This window comes from Electrona antarctica (assembly GCF_951216825.1).
Source record: "Electrona antarctica genome assembly, chromosome: 19".
NCBI lineage: Eukaryota > Metazoa > Chordata > Actinopteri > Myctophiformes > Myctophidae > Electrona > Electrona antarctica.
In genome coordinates, this window is record NC_136800.1 from 22149070 (window position 1) to 22169965 (window position 20896).

The 20896-nt window shown below is 42.3% G+C and overlaps 1 protein-coding gene across 1 annotated transcript in view; it reads left to right on the forward strand.

Moving 5' to 3' along the window:
• The window catches only part of LOC306912535 (band 4.1-like protein 3), a 66808-nt gene that overhangs the window by 13680 nt on the left and 32232 nt on the right, over positions 1-20896 (forward strand). Inside the window, exons 2-5 of the mRNA XM_079488826.1 lie at positions 3926-4128; positions 7415-7558; positions 19278-19382; positions 20747-20789. Coding sequence (XP_079344952.1) covers positions 3937-4128; positions 7415-7558; positions 19278-19382; positions 20747-20789 — 484 coding nt within the window. The 5' untranslated portion in view covers positions 3926-3936. The remainder of the gene's footprint in view (positions 1-3925; positions 4129-7414; positions 7559-19277; positions 19383-20746; positions 20790-20896) is intronic.

Sequence of the window (20896 nt, forward strand, 5' to 3'; positions counted from 1 at the left end):
CATCCTCCTAAACATTGTGCCACAACATCACACACACTCCTATCCTCCTGGTGGAGACCTGTGCCCGGAAGGGCACTTTTTCTAGTTCTTTATTCTTATGTTCCCATGTTCAATGCCAAAAACACAATTAAATCGTTAATCTGAATTATTTGTGTGTGATTAATCGTAAACTTAAACTTAAACTTAAACTGTCAACGTAATCGTGACAGCTCTACTCACTATAGCGGATGAGACTGGGGATGTTTTTCAGTATTTGGTCACTCCACCCCAGTGGACCAATTGACGTTCATATTCTTGTTAACAGCAGTGAGAATGCAGCGATTCCTGGGCTTTGAGCCAACTGAGAGAGCCACTCAGCCACACTAGTAAAAGTTTAGCAGACTGTGTGGCTTTGACGGTGGAGAGCCTTGGGTTGGACCTCTCAAACTGTAGAGGTCAGTCATATCGTATGACAATCCAAGCAACATGTCAGGGATATACAATGGCTACAGGCCCATCTGCAAAGGCAAAATAAAATGTATACTGTGTGCCTTGTGCGCATGTGCATTAGTTGGAGTTAAAGGGATATTTCACTTTCAAAAAACCTTTGGTCGTTTTATCGTCTCTACTCAGGCTTATGTGAACACCCTGTCATTTGTCTCTCTCCCCCCCGTTGTACTAAGCCTTGGATGTTGAGTCTATTTAGTCAGTGTTGCACTGTTCAAGCTGATTTGATATTATATGAAAACAAGCATTTGTTTTGCACGAAAAATCATAAACGTTATGCTTGTCAGTAGCCTAACTGTAGGACTTTACATATATTTGCATGTGCAATAAATAGTTTAGACCACAGTACTGTGGTAGTCTATCTCAGTTGAAGTTATATACCGGTATATTTGTGACCAGATTTGACTGAGGGACTGCCATTGTATTTTTTTTTCATGTCATATGAAAGCAGGGAATCATAGCTTCAAATGAACATTGGTTGTTCAAGTTAAATTGATGTGTTGATGTTATTATGGTATTTACCATAGGCAATATGCCAATATTGAAACAATGTTAAAATGACCACTGAGCACTTGCAACTGCACTGTTTAATATTCCATGTGGACTTGGTTTCAATACATGGACCCAGCACATTTTACTGTGTTCTAACTGACCCAAAATGTGATTTATTCATTATGATTGGTTTGAAAAGTAGAAATATAGGCCTCCTTCTTATAGCTGCCTCCTTCCAATAAAAGCCTGGTATCGGAATCGGTTGAGACAAATAAAAGCCTGGGTTTCTAAAAGAGGATTTACGGTATTAATCCAGAATGAATAATATTTATTTTGTACTGTATTTTAGCTTCCGTCGCTAGGCAACGCTTGCTTCCATGGTGTGACGTCATCGAAATCCAAAAACTCCATGCACATGTGGTCTTTAGTGGCTTTTGGTCTCAGATAGAGGTAAAGAACGATGTTAGGAGCTTAATAAAGCCTTAATCCAACCTCCCGGTTAGCATATTAGCGTTTATATCGCTAGATTAGCGTCCCGACTCTTACTAGAAAATGGCTGATAGTGATTACTACTTCCCGTTCATGAGGGTAAATCCCGGGTCTTCTTCACTGCCTTTTTCGTGCATTCCTGTTGGCACTGGCTCCAGATTCCAACCTATAGAATGGTTATTCTTTTCATAAAAAAGAATTTAAAAAAAACACGGCCCCTCACGTATTTGAAGGACAATATCAGTCACTCACTAGAACCAAGGATGGGCGTTTTCGATGAATCTATCATGGAGTTTGAAGTTACAATGGGTTTGTATAGGAAGGGGGTGGGGCAGTTAAAATGAATGTCAAATATGTCTCCAGAGGCTCTTCAGGGAAGTCTTTCGTAAAACAGATTTCAGACTGATATCACAATGGCTGTTCAATACTCTGTGAAATCGGGTCAACCAAGGAGAGAAATTACACCCACATTAGAGAGGCATATGTGCAGTGATGATAATGACAAAAGACATACTCAATTTGAGGGTGGTGTTGTGCTAAATTGGACACCTTAGACATTGTTTGTGTTCATGGCACATTGTTGGGAGAACTTGGGACGTCATACTTGAGCGGTTGCACGCTAACAGTATGCACAAACAGAAAAGTGACATTGACATCTCTGTAGCAGCAAGGCTTTTGTCTTCATTGCCGGATCTTATGGCGGGACAGCAAGACCAGTTCGAGGCTATTGAAAGGACAAGCCTAAAATGTGACACATGTCTCTCAGTCACATAAGCATAAACTTCAGCGGTAGAGGAAACGCAATGCATTTGCAAATGAGAGCTCACAGTCAGGTGTGAAACTTGAGGGGAGGGCAAAGCTGGAAAATAGAAACATAAGCTAGTTGCATGCCTTGAACGTCGCTTGGATGCTTACAAGTTCTGTTTATGTCAGATCAGGTGGTGTCTGTCTAGTGTCTAGCAGTGATGTCATAGTGGAAAAGGTAAAGGCACTGTCTGCAGCATATCCATCCATATTCACATGAAAAGAGGGCGAGAGAGTCAGAGAGGTGGGGAGACTGAGCGCTCTGGTGTTTATACAGATATATTGTGTTGTGTTTATAGTGAACTAAAGATGGTTGCGTCCTCAGACTTTTGAGTGGTGCAAACCACTCCAATAACCAGCTTTGTCTGTATCTATGTGTCTATGTGTCTATGTATGTGTGTACCTGTACGTGGGGCCACGTACAGATGAGCATGGTTGCTATGGTTAGTGTGTGACGTAGTGTGTGAACAGTTGCACAACTCAGTTCACACGGGTGTGATTTTTTTGTTTTGTTTTACTTACCTGCCACGGGGAGTCAACCCATTTCGGATCGGTGCAAAGACTGCCGTACACACCGATTCTGATACGACCAAATAAGGTCATCTCTAGTACTGAACTTTGCCAATGAACACAATCCAATCCAAGTCTTTCATGCCTGACTCAGAGGGTGAGAAATACCCAAATAAATTGCGTGAAACATTTCAGGCAGATTTGCAGTCAGTGTACCCCAATATTTTATTGTGGCACCTTTTGATTTTTCTAAACTTGCCAGTGACAGTGAGTTAGGGTGAGTGGATATTTTCCATTTTAGGCAGAATAAAAATAAGCTGTTGAGTAGCGTGTGCCAAACACATCTCAGCAAATTGTCACTTTCAATAGAGTCTGAACTAAGTCAAATAGCCAGATCTTGAAGATCTAGCAAAGCCATCTAGTGGAGGATTTTGTGAGAACAGAAGGTCCACCCCCTTTCAGAACGACGAGTGGCCCAGGAAATAATTCCGCATTTATTTTCCCCATAGGCTTTTCAAAAAGTATGTATTTAAAGACGTTTAATGATTCAATTAACCTGTTAGCTGAAGCTATTTTCATTAACATGATTGATAATGTTACCATTGTCTAGGTGAAGTCTAGTCACTGTGTTCTCGTGTATATAAGCCTAGCCTACCAGTTTTTGGCCACAATAAACTAACCTCTAGCTATCCATAGTGCCAGCTGCTAGTGTAAAACAACAGTAATGTTAGTGGCACAGTTTGGTGTTTATATGTTATATGTTACAGTATATTGAATGAGTTTAGTGAATGCCCACACACTGGGTACCAATCCATCACACCAGAACAGTGAGTTGACTGCGGAAAGTACACGTTTGTGTGTGAATGCATTGCAGTCAGGCAGCTTAACAGCAGACTACATCTATCACTTCAGCTCAGCTGAAATGGGACTAAAGCGGAATGAGGCCAACGCGTTTCAACATTTCTCCTTACTCATTCCCATTGTCATAAATAATAACTGTTTCCTTGCATTCGCATCAGAGAATGGTCGTGCGGGGGGTTTGGGGTTGGGAGAAAAGCTACCGTAAATAAAAATGCTCTAAGTAGGTTGGATGACTCATCTTAATTCCTTTATCTTCCCCCCTCTCCCCATGCTCTTTATCTAGTGTGATTTGCCATGACGACTGAATCAGGCGCCGAGTCGGAGCCGCAGGAGAAGAAGAAGGAGACCGAGAACGGCGAGGCCAAAGCCACGTCGCCGCCCAGCCAAGAGCCAGCAGGTGGCACCGCAGCCCCCGTGTCCCATCAGGCCCTGCCAGAGCAGCTACCCCCCGCTGCCGGACACAGCACCCCCGCCAAGAAGACACAGGTCAGCATCCCCAGGCCCAGCAGCATCCACCCATAACTCCCATGACACCTACTGTGTCAAGTTAAAGTCAGGATGCAATGGCACATTTTTATTTTCCCATATGGTATGCCCATATGGTGACCACGGATATGCTCTAACGTTATTTTATTTTATTTCACTGCGTCTTTAAACACTACACCCTAGACTAGGCCTGTCACAGTTACACATTTAAATTTACGATTAATTGTCACACAAATAATTCTGATTAACAATTTAATTGTGTTTTTTGCATTGGAAATTGGAACATTTAAAATGAATAGAAATTACATTTTTGTTTGGCTTTTAGGCTTCGTAATAAAAAAGTGTACAGGGCAGATATGACAAATAACTGAAATATACCTAGAAATTACTGGCATTTTAATTAATTTTATACTTTAAAGAAATAGATCTTTGTGATGCGTTGTAAGCTTGTAGATCTGCTATTTCTGCTTTTCTTTTGGTAACCTGTGACACTTAAAACCATAGACATAGTGTCCAAAGCTAAGCACGCACATCCCAACAAAAACACACAGGTGCTGAACAACAACACCTACACTGGAGAAGACGGGGAAGTCAACACACTGTATCTCTCAGCTCCCAGTAGAGTATTTTATTAAATCGACAACGTTTCAACCCAAACGGTCACCTAAACCAGGAGTCTGTAATTGGCTAGGCAAGTGGAAACTATAATTGCAAGAGCTTGTAGATGCTCTATTGGGTTAATAATTGCTCATTAATCGTGTTTGTAATAATAATCGTGATATTGATTTGAAGTCATATTGCCCATCCCTACTTGGCCCGCTCCTTTTTTCCCCTTCTACACCAGATCTCCTTGGTGAAAATAGCTGATCTACAAGCTCACAGCCCATTGCAATGCAACATGTTGTATCAGGTTGTAAAATGAAGAAAATGGTGCATTTATATAGCGTTTTTATCCAAACGCTTTACATAGATTGCGCGTTACATTCACCCATTTACACACACATTCATACACCAATGGCGGAGGAAACCATGCAAGGCACCAACCTGCTCAAGCAATTAGGGGTTCTTCAGAGTATTGCTCAAGGACACTTCGACACTAACTCTGAGGGAGCCCGCGATCAAACTTGCGATTCACCTCTGGCTGCTCTACCGGCCACAGCGGCCCATGTAGATCTGCTAGTTTCGCCAGATATTGTATTTTTACATGCACAGAATTGGGATGCTATAGGGTTCATATGGTTAATATCTTGTACTATTCCAGGATTTCCATAGTACTGCCTTTCAGTCTAGAAAACAGCAGAGGTCTCTGTTGTGGGGTAAAATGCAGTCTGTGGCTTGTCCGTGTTTTGTCTGAGACAGCCCTGAGTAAAGTAGCTTGTGATCTTATCTGGAGCCCTGAGTGCTTGTCCACAGATAGCAGTCCCAACAAGTTACCTGGCTGATAGGCTATCTGTTCCATCTTCCGGTGGTCTGGTCACATTTCCAGAGCTTTCAACTAGCAGTGGCACTAACGGACTGAAGGGAGATTCACACTTTATTCTTGGGCAATAGTCTAGATTGAAGATGTGACTGCAGTCACATTTCTGATAGATTTGAGTAATCTTAGTCAATGTAATGCCAGAGTCTCATCACAATGCAGACATCAACCTGGTGATTTTCGATTTACTAGTGAGCCATGATTAAAAACCTGAACTATATGGGTAAAAAAAAACAGTGAAAAAACTAAAGTGACATCAATAACTGGTTAACCTGTAGACATACTGTACATAATCATGGTCTTCTCTGGAAGACAACTCCTTGGAATAGTTTCTGAATCTGTCAGTAGAATGCAACAGTATATTGTATGCAACAGTAGAATAAAGTTTGAATTTGTAATCCGGCAGTCTTATAAAGAATTCAGTAGTGAATATTAAAAAGGCCACAGTGCCCAGAATGATAATATATGTGCAGGGTAAAAAACAGCTTTGGCTCCAAAATGTTTTACTTTTCTATGATGATGTGCAGAAAGCCAAATTATATGATCTTTCTCAAACGCTCAACGCCATTTCCCTATGGAAATGGGATATTGATAGGGAAAACATGAGAGGATATAGTGAATCATCATGGGAGGGGGATGTTGTGGGTGTATCATCTTATTTCTTGTATGGAAAACATACTTTACAATATACATGAGATTTCATTTTCTTATTTTTGACACATGGCTTCAGCTTTACCCCCATATGATGTATATAAGACTGAAAGATAAAGAAAACCGCATGAGAAGTGTCGCACAGGGCACGAGGGAGGATGACTGCCATTGTCAAGTGTGTGAAAGGCCAACAAGCCTGAAGGAAAGCCTGGTACAACCGTGTCCATTTTTATGCAGTACTTAGGTTGAGATATTACTTTGGCAAGGACACGCACTGTATAAGTTGTCATTTTTCATATATTCATATAGGCTGTTATATGAAAATTAAACTGGCCTCAGTCTAGAGCAGTAGACTCACAATATGACAGATATTGCCTGAAGAGCATGGAAATACCTTTTCAATTTAAAAATGAATAGAGACAGTAATTGCACTGCCACTTTCATAGTAACGAGGTGACACGTCCCTGGGCCCCAAGTCCTTTCCCCTGTTAAATCTCTCAGGAAGGGGCCTTGTTTTCAGTCAAGTGGAAAATTGGATTTTCTCCGTTCAAGATAAAATGGCAGCAAACACCTTTTGCTCTCCTCTACCCGATCTGATTCGGTTGATTCTGACGGAATCATTTAAAATGTGACAATAGAACCAGGGATTTTGTCCTAAACAGCTGTAACGGACACTTAAAGAGTGACAACATCATGAGCAGGAGAGAACCTAGAGGCCAATACACAAGCTCCCTTCCGACGGGGTAAAAAACCTCCGGTTCGGACAGGCTTTCCGAACTAGTTTGGAGAGTCAGGACATCTACTCTAGGGCTGCAAGAGTTCTGAGAAAACGTTCCGAGACCACCCATCAGCAGTTCTGAATGACGTCTCCCTTTCCGAAGAAAAGTTAAAGTTTGGACGTTGGAAGGAGCGTGCCGTGTATAGGGCTGTGTCATCTTCTCATTGAATGATTGAGAGTTAATGCAGGCATTCATATTTTTTGTGACAGCTTGCTTTATTGACTGGTTATAGTAGGTACAATAATGGAGTTTGTTTTGGAGAGTGTCAGCTAGGACTTGTTCAGACTGCAGGCAAATCTGATTTATTTCTCAATTCTGATCTTTAGGACAGACTCACTGTTCTGTTTAACCGACTTTGATGATTGTCCTTCCCTTTCAGGACTCCCAGGAGGAGGACCAGACGTCTCACCAGTCATCCACCAGCCGCCTGTCCAGGTCTCCGTTAAGAGGAGTGAAGAAGCTGAAGATCATGCAGTGTAAGATCGCACTGCTGGATGGCTCCGACTACACACTCACTGTGGAGGTGAGTCACTGGAGATGTCACACTGGTCCTTACTGCTACGACAGTGGTTCCCAAACCTTTTCATGTCAAGGACCCCCAAATTGACAGTAATTAGCCCGTGGACCCCCATTTCCAATCCAATCCAACTTTATTTATGGAGCACATTTAAAAACAACAGAGTTGACCAAAGTGCTTTACATAACATAACAAAAAACACAAATAAAAGTGCACAAAATCGTCAAAGATAAAATTATAGATACATAATATACAACGGGGTGGGGAAAAAAACACTAAAACAAAAAATAACTCACTCTGGGTTAAAAGCTTGGGAATGAAAAAGTGTTTTAAGACGGGATTTAAAGATAGGGATAGAGGGAGACAGTTTTACAGAGAGGGGGAGTTCATTCCAAAGTTTAGGGGCAGCCACAGAAAAGGCACAATCTCCCCTAAGTCTCAGCTTGGACTTCGGGACCTCCAGCAGGAGCTTGTCTGCCGATCTCAATGACCTTTCTGGGACGTACAATTTTAAAAGATCTGAAATATACGGAGGTGCTAGCCCATGAAGGGATTTAAAAACAAACAATAAAATCTTAAACTTGATCCTGAAACATACAGGGAGCCAGTGCAGTGAAGCTAAAATGGGAGAAATGTGGTCACGCCTTCTTGTGCCTGTCAGCACTCTATGAGTGCAGCCCTGGCTAGCCCCAATATAAAGTGCATTGCAGTAATCCAGGCGGGTAGTGATAAAAGCATGTATAACTTCACTTTCGATAAAATCCTGAGCTGGAAAAAAGCTGATTTTAAAACTGAATTGACCTGTTTATCCATTAAAAAGTCACTGTCCATTTTTACACCTAGGTTGGTTACAGTGGGTTTAATGTATTGTGCCAGGGGGCCGAGGTCCACTTCGGACATATTTGCAGCAAGACTCGGTTTAAAAATGATGATCTCCGCTTTGCTCTCGTTTAAATTTAAAAAGTTTAAAGCCATCCAGGCTATAATGTCATCCAGACATTCCAGGAGTTGGCTTGGAGGGGTGGTACTGTCTCGCTTGATGGGGAGGTAGATTTGGGAGTCGTCAGCATAAAAAATGGAAAGACATGCCGTGGTTACGTAAAATTGAAAAGATATGCCAGGGACCACCATAAGAGAAGATTTTTACGGCTCTAGCAATGATTCTCAACCTGTTTAATTTCAAGAACCCCCAGTTTGACATGCATATTAGTCTACAGACCCCCATTTAATGGCATTTCTTTCTCTGAGACCCCAATTTATATTGTAAAATCAATGTTAATTTAACTCTGAGACTGTACAAATGGAACCAAATGGACCTGTGTACAAACGGAACCAAATGGACCCGTTAGGGTCCATATGGTTCCAAATGGACCCGTTTGTACACTCTCAGAGTTATAATGGTCCATTTGGTTCAAAACTTACCATTTAGCTGGGGACCCCCTGGAACTCCCTCAAGGACCCCTGGGGGTCCCGGACCCCACTTTGGGAACCACTGTGCTACGGGTTCTAATTATGCACGTGTGTTGGACGGGGCTCAGAATGAATGTTCGACCATTCGAGTTAAACTTACACTGGATCTACCTGTGTGTATGCAAGACTCCTGTACACCTTCAAATACAAAGTTTAATGGGAAACACAAAGTTTTCGCCCCGAGACCTTCATCAGGTTGAGATAACCTGGTGAAGGTCTCTTGGTCGAAACGTTTTTTGAGGTATTTTAGACCTCACGAAAATGTACAGTGCAGGTTTGTCCAAACCTTTTCTAAATGTTACTAATGTTTCACACCTTGGCAAATGGCTGAAGTTCATCCTGTGTCTGCAGAGTAAAATCTATTAGTGATCTGTGCATGTCTTTTTTTTTGTATAAAAATGGAACCAAATGGACCCATGACCGTGCATTTGATTCCACTTGTATACACTGTGAGTTAAATGAACTCTAATGATTGTTTCTGTGTGCTGCTACGGGAGGAGGAGTAGAAAACCAGTCGGTGACTCACACCCTCTCTCTGTTAAGCAGATTCCTCCCCACCGGGAGCTTTGAACAAGGGGGATTAGCAAACGGTTTCTGGGGGTGGAAACCATGAAATGGGAGCGCTTTGTTGGAAGGACTTCAGTGTCGGACACCCTGTGTGGGTCGGCTGTGATTACTTGGCAGCTTGATCTCCCTCTGCGGTCCCTCGTAGCATTTATAAGGACATTGGCCTAGAAACAGAGTCAGCTTGGCCGCGGAGCGCAGCAGATATACTACTTACCAAAGGGGCTACAACAATGCTTCCATTTTACAGGCATATGTCTATGAAGATAAATCGGTCTTACAGAAGAATTAAATAAGGAGCACATTTGACCACCAGTCAGAGACTGAAGACATTTTCATTCATTGCCATACTTTAAATCCTCCTTTCAGCCAGTTGTGTTTCCTCTTCTCCCATTCAGTTTAACACAGAACTGTATGCGGTTGTGGTTTGAAGGTATATTTCCGTACAGTACGTCATGCTGCTCTGGCAACCAGTCTAGTTTTTACGACAGATGAAGCGAGGCTCTTAAGTCTTTCAGAGCCAAGCCGTCTATAAGGAAGTGAGTGGCAGTCAACTCGAGCTGGCTGAAACCTTGCCCAAATATGTAGGCGTATGTCATAGTCATAGACGACTGACTTCATTGATGTGATGGGTCTAGTGAAGTCGAAATCCACACGTAGACACGCTGTTATTGGACCCGGTCTTGATGTCTTACAAATCTGTCGTTTTGTGTTGTAAATGAATGCCCCACTTGATCATCTTACAGCGTCACACAAAAGTTTTAAAAGTAACAGATCCGCAAGCGATGCGCTTTGAGCTTGTAGATACTTTTGCTATTTTTGAATTTGAATCCTGAAAAGTAACAGTTTTGGATATATGAGGTTTCCACCTAGATTAAATGTGATACATTACTCTGCACGATCACCCAACACAACACTCACTGTGCAACCGTTCTCCAGAGATGATGGGAATGTCACTTTCAGCCAAATACACTTTCTAGAGGATTAAACTGGTAAATTCTGCTATTCATCTATTTGTCACAAAATGGTCTGTGGCCCTCTGGAATTAATGTATTTAGCACTGCAACTTGACCATGGAGAACATTAAACAGCTGGAAAATAAATTCGGGAGGGTTGCTTGCTTTAAGATTCTACTGTGTTTTAGAGGCATATGTCCCTAAACATGTATTACTGTCACATGCACTGAATAAGAAGCCCAAATAAAACTTGAAGCTTGAATCTCTAGCAATGCACTATTGCACTTCAAGGTCACTTTCCGTAATAAAGTCATACAGCAACTGAAAGTCCAAAAGAAAAATGTTAGAGATAAGGTCAGATATAGTTGAGGTTGTAAACTCAGTGTCTATTAGTGTCTGTTATTGAGTAAGTGTTTACTATGCACGTGCTATAAGCATGCACGTGTGGTCACTCAGTGTGGACAGGAAAGACTCCAGAGGAATCACCCTGACCCGTGTGTTTACTAGCATCTAATCCTTTGGCCATGCCTCTTGCCAAGGCGTCCTGGCGGCCTCTGACAGCAGGCTAGGATAACCTCACCTCACCCATGTCTCTAAAAGTTTAATATTAACATACTGTAGAACATACTGTAAACATCCATACCATTATTTACACAGTAAACCTGTCCTGACAATCGCTTGTTCGATGTATCTAGGGTGAGCTTCATGTAGAAGAAACCAGTTTCATCGTGTTAATAAGGAAGTGTTGAATAAAGGTACACTGTACAGACAGTTCTGTCTCTCGCCTAAAGCACCCCTCCTGTTGCGCTAAAGGCATTTAGCTAATGCTGCCAACTAGAACAGCTTCCATTGACTGAGCTGGGAGATGTTCAGTGTCTTGTTCAAGGACACTACAGTAGCACACATACCTGTGGCTGCTGGCTGGGCACGTCGGCTGTCCCTGGAATCCAGCCTGTGAACTTCCAGTAGGGACATTTCTCGGAATGGGTAGCCTGGATGCCTTTTCTTTACTTTAGTGGTAGTCTAATGCCCTCAGCCAAGCCCGAGGGTGGGGCGAGAGATGATGTTTTCATGTGAGATGCAAATCAACCATCTCTAATTACTTTTGTGAAGTAATTAAAATAGTTTGTGGAATGGCTTAGTGCTAAGCCCCAACCTGTTTTGACACCTGACCTGGATCTCACCACGGGGATCAATAAACGACGTCTGTCTGTCTGTCTGTCTGTCTGTCTGTCTGTCTGTCTGTCTGTCTGTCTGTCTGTCTGTCTGTCACTAGTTAAGGCAAGTGTTATTATGGAAAGCCGTAAAGCACTATGGTTCTTAAACCTCAGAATAGACTAGAGTCTAGCAGCTGATTTTTGTATTCTTGTAAGAGAGACTCTTCATTCTTCTCTAATCCCTCCACCCCCCCGGCCCCTTTGAAATGAATAAAGGATATGAACATGGTTTATCTCCGCGACCTCGCCGATTTCATGCTGAACTCGTTTCCTCCTGTGGGAGGAAAACTGGAAGTTAACTTAACTAGGAAGTTTCTCATCATCACTCCAAAAGTTTCTCATCATCACTTCAAAAGTGACACAGAAATTGGGTTTTTCTTTGGCTCCTTTGCGGGCTGTTTATGCAGCACACAATCGCACCAAAGAGCATGGAGCGAGGAGGAGCGGGTGAAACAAATCCCTCATTAGTTTGTTAGAAATTAGTGTGCTATTTTTGCAGACTTAAGCTTGTTATCTTTTAATATGAGTGTTCTTCATCCGTCATAAATTACCATGAACACCCACAGCGCAGTGCTATACTGTATTAACACCACCATCCTAATGTCTGTTTTGTCACCACCATCCTAACATCTGTATTATCACCACCATCCTAACATCTGTATTATCACCACCATCCTAACATCTGTATTATCACCACCATCCTAACATCTGTATTATCGCCACCATCCTAACATCTGTATTATCGCCACCATCCTAACATCTGTATTATCACCACCATCCTAACATCTGTATTATCGCCACCATCCTAACATCTGTATTATCACCACCATCCTAACATCTGTATTATCACCACCATCCTAACATCTGTATTATCGCCACCATCCTAACATCTGTATTATCACCACCCAGCTCTACCCTAACAACTGAACTATCACCACCATCCTAACATCTGTATTATCACCACCATCCTAACATCTGTATTATCACCACCCAGCTCTACCCTAACAACTGAACTATCACCACCATCCTAACATCTGTATTATCACCACCATCCTAACATCTGTATTATCACCACCATCCTAACATCTGTATTATCACCACCCAGCTCTACCCTAACAACTGAACTATCACCACCATCCTAACATCTGTATTATCACCACCATCCTAACATCTGTATTATCACCACCATCCTAACATCTGTATTATCACCACCCAGCTCTACCCTAACAACTGAACTATCACCACCATCCTAACATCTGTATTATCACCACCATCCTAACATCTGTATTATCACCACCATCCTAACATCTGTATTATCACCACCATCCTAACATCTGTATTATCACCACCATCCTAACATCTGTATTATCACCACCATCCTAACATCTGTATTATCACCACCCAGCTCCCAGTCTGATTCATACTATGCTGTACAATATCATGTATAAATCAGCTGTAAGCTGGCGATAACCAAGTCGTGACTGGTGGACACAGTAACAAAGTACATTTACTTGAGTACTGTGCTCAAGTACATTTTTGAGTGGTGCAAACCACTCCAACAACCAGCTTTGTCTGTATCTATGTTTGTGTCTATGTATGTGTGTACCTGTACGTGGGACCCAAAAAAATGAGCATGGTTACTATGGTCACTGACATTACGTCAGACCACAGTTGATCAGGCTATATAAGACCTTGCACCACTCAGTTCACATGGGTGTGATTTTTTTGCTAGCAGATGACTTTCACTCAAATATTGTACTTTAGACAACGTCTAGGAAAGGAACACACAATTTAAGCAAATTATACAAATTAAGCCCTATTTTAAATACAGCGGCTAGTTCTAAAAAATAACTCTTAGATATTCTGACCATTTCTGAAAATGTACTCTCATATTTGACTTTTGATTACTTGAGTATTTACTTGAGTATATACTTTGTCCAGCACTGGTGATAATAACACGTTGCAGTGTTTTGGGGGCGACTACTACCCTTCCCCCCAAAAACAATTACTCTGAAAACGGCTGTTTTCAAACCCTTACAAATGGCTCGTCGCTAGGCAACACATTGATTTTTCTTTGGATGTTATGACTCATTTTGTTGTTTTGGAACCCATTAACCCTCCGCTTCTGCCCTGAAGCTCCTTCAGAAGATTTCAGAACCTTTGGGGCGGTTTGGAAGCAATTCTCTAGCCAGACACTGTATTTGTTCACAGGGAGAGTGAGTGAGTGAGTGCCCACAGCACCCAGTTCCCACTGCTGCACTGATCACTAGACGGGGATTATGGAGTATGGAGGCAGGCATGTGCACAGTTAGTATTGGCGTTGGTTTTATTTATTTAGTTTTTTGGAGGGGGTGGCATCTAGGATTTCTGCCCTGACAGGCTGACACCACTTTCATGTGTTTTTCTTAGTGGGCGATAGGATGACAGGCTATGGAAATGTTCTCAAAGTAAAACTCAGTTCTAACTTCTAAGGAGTGTTTATGATTACAGAGATGGATAACCTGTCGTCCTATACACGATTCTAATTTGGCCAGCCTGTGACGTCAGTCATCTATGATTTCAGTCGTCTATGAAAGACGTATGACTCAGGTTTCAGTCCGATCTGAGCAGCACTTTGATTTCCATTATGAAAATAGGACGGGCTCGGGCCTCTTCCCTCTTCCCTCTTCAAATTAAACCTCTTCCATCCTTTTGCATTTGTTGTTACTTGTTACCCTTGTTGACGGCACAAACATCACGCAAAGCCCGCCACAAACGTCTCACGAAGCCCTGCCTATCACTCAAGGAGTCTGATAGACCTACCAGAGAAGCTTTTGTGAATCCTGTGCATCCCCCCCAGGCCTATTTTTTGTTCTTTTGATTGTCTGTATCCATAATCCTCACCCAATTGCCGTTTGGCACATTCAATCGATAGGTCATCTGAGGCTCACACCCAAATCTGGGTCCCAGATGCCTTATAGTATGATGATTAAAGTTAGATATTTCAAAAGTTATGAAAATGTGTGGAAAAAGTGGTAGTGGAGGCACTTCTGTTGCCTACCGCCAGTGTGCACAAGAGATCAGGCGTTGATCGCTCCGGTGGTTTGCGGGATTAGCTCCACACACACGGACACACAGCCACACACACAGTCTATATAAGAGGGTCATCTTATATAGACATTTAGCTAGAGCCACTCTGTAGTCTGTACTCCTGAACACATCACAGTCTATATAAGAGGGTCATCTTATATAGACATTTAGCTAGAGCCACTCTGTAGTCTGTACTCCTGAACACAGTCTATATAAGAGGGTCATCTTATATAGACATTTAGCTAGAGCCACTCTGTAGTCTGTACTCCTGAACACATCACAGTCTATATAAGAGGGTCATCTTATATAGACATTTAGCTAGAGCCTCTCTGTAGTCTGTACTCCTGAACACATCACTGGGCATGAAGATATCTGCCTGCATGTACTCCAGTGTACTCTGTCCCTAACAACAACATCCTCGGTTTCCTGCGTTTTGAACATTTTAAGCAGGTGTACTGTATAAAAGCAGGTGGATGCATCATGCTACATGCTACTTTAACTCTACTCAAATGTACGCTAGACACTAGTCAGACTAGTGCATCCGACCTGTTGGATATCAAACGAGTGAACATGTAGTGTTATAAATTCCACTGTACGCATGGCACGCTACAGGACACTACTGTGTTTCCAACATTGTTACTTGCGCAAGCAGAGTGCTCAAGTACTGTCGGCTGGGTTTGTTGGTGTTGTGGTATATGTATGTATGTATGTATGTATGTATGTATGTATGTATGTATGTATGTATGTATGTATGTATGTATGTATGTATGTATGTATGTATGTATGTATGTATGTATGTATGTATGTATGTATGTATGTATGTATGTATGTATGTATGTATGTATGTATGTATGTATGTATGTCGGGGTAAGAATGGTTGTCCCTTATTGGCTGTTGATGGTGACGTAACTAAGGTACGTTTCAAGGTTGGTACAAGATCAATAACGGGTCTAAAGGATTTAGAACAGCAGTTGTAATAGACATTAGTTAGTAGCAGTACTTGCATGTATGGCCTACTTGTGTGCAAGGCACAGAGTGCATTTCTAGTTTGACATAAAATGTGTTGTGTATGTGTTGCTCAAATACGGTAGAATGTAGGGTTTCATTACAGCGGCAGCTTATGCCCTATTTTTGGGGGGCATTTTCTTGCTTTATTTAGATTATTTTGGTAGGGGGTGCCTGTTGGCTCAGCCATGTGACCATAACTATAGATTATTTTGGTAGGGGGTGCCTGTTGGCTCAGCCATGTGACCATAACTATAGATTATTTTGGTAGGGGGTGCCTGTTGGCTCAGCCATGTGACCATAACTATAGATTATTTTGGTAGGGGGTGCCTGTTGGCTCAGCCATGTGACCATAACTATAGATTATTTTGGTAGGGGGTGCCTGTTGGCTCAGCCATGTGACCATTATTTTGGTAGGGGGTGCCTGTTGGCTCAGCCATGTGACCATAACTATAGATTATTTTGGTAGGGGGTGCCTGTTGGCTCAGCCATGTGACCATAACTATAGATTATTTTGGTAGGGGGTGCCTGTTGGCTCAGCCATGTGACCATAACTATAGATTATTTTGGTAGGGGGTGCCTGTTGGCTCAGCCATGTGACCATAACTATAGATTATTTTGGTAGGGGGTGCCTGTTGGCTCAGCCATGTGACCATTATTTTGGTAGGGGGTGCCTGTTGGCTCAGCCATGTGACCATAACTATAGATTATTTTGGTAGGGGGTGCCTGTTGGCTCAGCCATGTGACCATAACTATAGATTATTTTGGTAGGGGGTGCCTGTTGGCTCAGCCATGTGACCATAACTATAGATTATTTTGGTAGGGGGTGCCTGTTGGCTCAGCCATGTGACCATAACTATAGATTATTTTGGTAGGGGGTGCCTGTTGGCTCAGCCATGTGACCATAATTATGCTCCTAGTAGCACAAGGACCTGGGTTCATTTTGTTGACTAAAACTATGATGAAAAATGTTTGTCGGCTACCTTTTTCTTCCACTACAAACTACATAAAAGCTATGATGACTGAAACTAATACTAAATTAATATAGTGACAATTTCGACAACAAATAAAAACTAAACGTTAGGGAGGGACTGGTTGTGCTCTGTAAACAGTGGATCTACAAGCTCACAAGCTTAAGCTTGTAGATCGGTGTAAAATTGGCCATTACAAAAAATAAATGGTGTCAAATTTGTTGTCAAAATGAACACTGCCTGGGTTTTAATCTGATCTTGTCTCACACGTCTGTCCTCTCCGTCTGCCCTTGGTTTCCTGTCTCTCTACGTTCTCCTGTCTGAAATAAATCATTAAAAAATGCCAAACATAAATCTTAGGAGGATAAAAAAGATAGGCAGCACAAGGACAGAGAGAGAGGGGTGAGACATACGCGAGGGAGATGTATTCGCACTCAGGTCCGTGCGACTCACAAGTAGCATATGGTCAGTGCCGGCTGAGTCACCAGGCAGAGGCACCCCCAGCAGTTCCTGATAGATGGTAGTGCTGCGTGGGGCTCAGTGCTGAGCACTGTCACACAGCGTCAGTCTGACACAACTGTCCCTTCACCACTAATGATCTTGCTGATGACAATTTCATACTGTACTGCGCACGCGTGTTGCAATAGCACCCTTCAGTCTGTCAGCTCACAAAGAAGAATTGAGTGTTTGAGCAGGGCTGCCAACAATCCTGGATCCTGCAGGACTCCTGCATTCTAATTTCTCCTGGATTTGGTATCAAAGTCCCAAAATTCTACTATATTAAAAGGTTTCTGGGGGAGGACTCCCAGTCTGGGCAGTGCTGCATGCAATCATTCCAATGCTAGTAAAGCAAGCCTGATAAAAGTATCAAACTCCCGAAATTCTTCAGAACACAGGAAATTACATATATTCTGTTAAAAAAAAGAAAAAAGATTAACGAAACGAGGAGTGTACTGCATGTCCATGCTGGAGTTTATAAAGTCATGCCCGATTGCCTGATTGATCTAAAATAGCCCAACAATTTGAGCTTGTAGACCCACTATTTTCGGTGTGCGACATCCCTTCCGCAACCAAGTAGCCTATAAGTGAAGGTCTCTTAAATGTCACGTGCATGTATGTATGTAGTCTGTGTGCTTGTTTTGAGGGATGGAGCCGAGTGTCTTCTTCACATGTGTGTGGCTCTCCGAGGCTGCTAAGTGTGTTCTGACTCACCCTGCTGCTGTTGTGAAGCAGTGGATGGATGAGTGGGTGAGATGTGACAAGCTGCTGGCCAGCATTCTGGGAGGTTTGGTTATGCGGCGGTTTGAGAGACAGGAGAGACAGAGGGGGAGAGCTGCTGTGCTGTGATGGTGGTAACACACCCCTAAAAATAGCTTCCACAGAGGAACCAAATGTGACAGCGGACTCCAGTCGCCACCTCCTCTGGGGAGGCCAACGCTGTGTGTGCGTGTGTGCCTGTGGCGTGGTGTTGATTGGTAGGGGCCGAGTGAGTGAAAGCCTCTATGGCGATCGAGGCGCAGGAAGTTGAAGGGAGCTAGAGTCAGTCAAAAATGTTAGAGGCGGGGCTTAGCGAAAAGGCATTCTAACCACCTGAAATGTTATATACTTAGTTGGCCAGAGTCCCACCGCGGTCTATACTAGCCCCCCTCCTGTTCCCTCTACAGTACACCAAATATCCTTGCAGAGAATAGCCAGTCTTCAGGCTCACAACACGTCGCATTGCAACACGTTGTCAGCTTGTTGAATCACCTATTTATTTCCGCTGGATATTCGCCCCAGAATTGGGATGCTAGGGTTCATGGGGTGAAATCCCCAAACACTTCTCTGGATTAGTCTTGGGAAATGTCCTACATTCAGTACTGTGTGATGTAGTCCCACTGAAATATCCATATTTTCAATCAATATTTTAGTTCTTTTAAGTTACGTTTTCTGTATGCACATTATGTATATGGTATTTCTTTATTATACATGATATACATGGAAGGATGCCGGTCGTGTCCAGCATCATTCACAATCTTGTCATTTGGCCCCCCATAAAGTTCTCTCTCTCGCTGTGTGTGTGTGTGTGTGTGTGTGTGTGTGTGTGTGTGTGTGTGTGTGTGTGTGTGTGTGTGTGTGTGTGTGTGTGTGTGTGTGTGTGTGTGTGTGTGTGTGTGTGTGTGTGTGTGTGTGTGTGTGTGTGTGTGTGTGTGTGTGTGTGTGTGTGTGTGTGTGTGTGTGTGTGTGTGTGTGTGTGTGTGTGTGTGTGTGTGTGTGTGTGTGTGTGTGTGTGTGTGTGTGTGTTCGCGTGAAGCCACCAAATATGGCAAAGAGTTGCTGTTACTTGTACCCCTGAAGGGTGTGTGGGTATCTGTCCGGGATTTGCTGATTGCATTCTGTACAGCACCTTGTAAATATTTGAGTCCTTGTATTGTATCTCTTATGTAGACATAAATAAATGGTGTGTGTGTGTGTGTTGTTTTTCTGTTCCCAGAAACGAGCCAAGGGCCAGGTGTTGTTTGACAAAGTGTGCGATCACCTCAACCTGCTGGAGAAGGACTACTACGGCATCACACACAGAGATGTGGAGAACCAGAAGGTAGTCCATGTTTAACTTGTGTGAAGTGAGGGGCACCTTTGGGGGGCACTGACTACGTCATAGTAAAATAGTAGTAAAAAGTCCATAGACTTGGCTGCCACATGATGTCACGGTGGGAACACACAAAGCCAGGCTTTGAAATCCACAGAGTAAAACCCATTAAGACCTGAGGCAGAGTCTACAAATGCTTTCTAAATCAGTGGTTCTCACACTTTTGAGATTTTTCCAAAATGTTCAAGAGTAGCAGATATACAAGCTTGTATATGTGCTATTTTTTAATAGCCAACGCTAAAATCGAAACTGTCACGGCCCTCACGGGATGCTTTCACGGTTTTAATCGGTTAAAAACAATGTGTGGAATAAAAGTATTGCTTTTAAATTGCAGATTATGAAATAATCATTTCATTGGAGTGTCAGTCAATAGTTACGAACGTAAATATATGTTTTGTTTACATCTGGAAGCCGTAAGCTAACGGCCGCCGCTGGCCATCTTTTTCGTTGTGTTGGGTACCTTTTACCGCCGTAGTCTGAAAACCCACCTCTTCAGACTCCACCATGGCCCGTAGCACTTGCCCTAGCCTAGCCCCTTAGATAGCACTTTATGTAGACTTAGATAGTATTTTAAACAGACTTATAGCATGTTACGTAGACGGCACTAGAATTGCATTTTATGTAGTCATAGCACTTTATAGTACACATGTATAATATATAATATAATATAGTATGTATAGTTTACATAGATACTTCTTAGCTTACGCATGTTGATAACTACTTTTTATATATGTGATGTATGCCATGCTTTTTTGTTATTGCTTAATGTAAATCGCTCTGGATTAAGAGCGTCTGCTAAATGCCTAAATTGTAAATATTGTATATTCTTATAAGGCATAATAGAATAAAGAAAATGCCAGCACTTATGTCCTTTTCACATGATTTTATTTACCTCTGACGAGCAGACAACGTACGCGTTTGAGCCTAGTCGGCCTTCCTCAGTGTTGTGATTCTTATAAGGCATTACAATGTTGCACACGACCTTATTGTTGCCATTGCTGCCTTTTATAGAGGTGACGAGGAAATGGCAAACCTTTTTAAAACAGAGGTGTTGCAAAAGTATGACATCTAGTGGCTGAAAGTTGTCTATTGTTACTTTAATTTGTAGTGCATGCATGAGTCCTGCATCGGAAATAGCCATTGTGAGCTTGTAGATAAGCTATTTCATATACATTTGTGTAATTTGTATGCATCTCTCGCAATGAGCACAATCTGATACCTGCGGCTGCTTCCGGGAAATGATTCACCATAATGGATTATATTAATGTCTGGTCAGGTGATTCATGGTTTTTGGTTGCTGTTGTCCATTACAGAATTGGCTGGACCCCGCCAAGGAGCTAAAGAAGCAGATCAGAAGTAGGTTATCAAATACTAGTATCATCCACCTCTTTGTATATCAATGAATCTGTATGTCTATTATTTGTTACGTTTATATATAGACAAACCAATTTGTATGTTTGTTT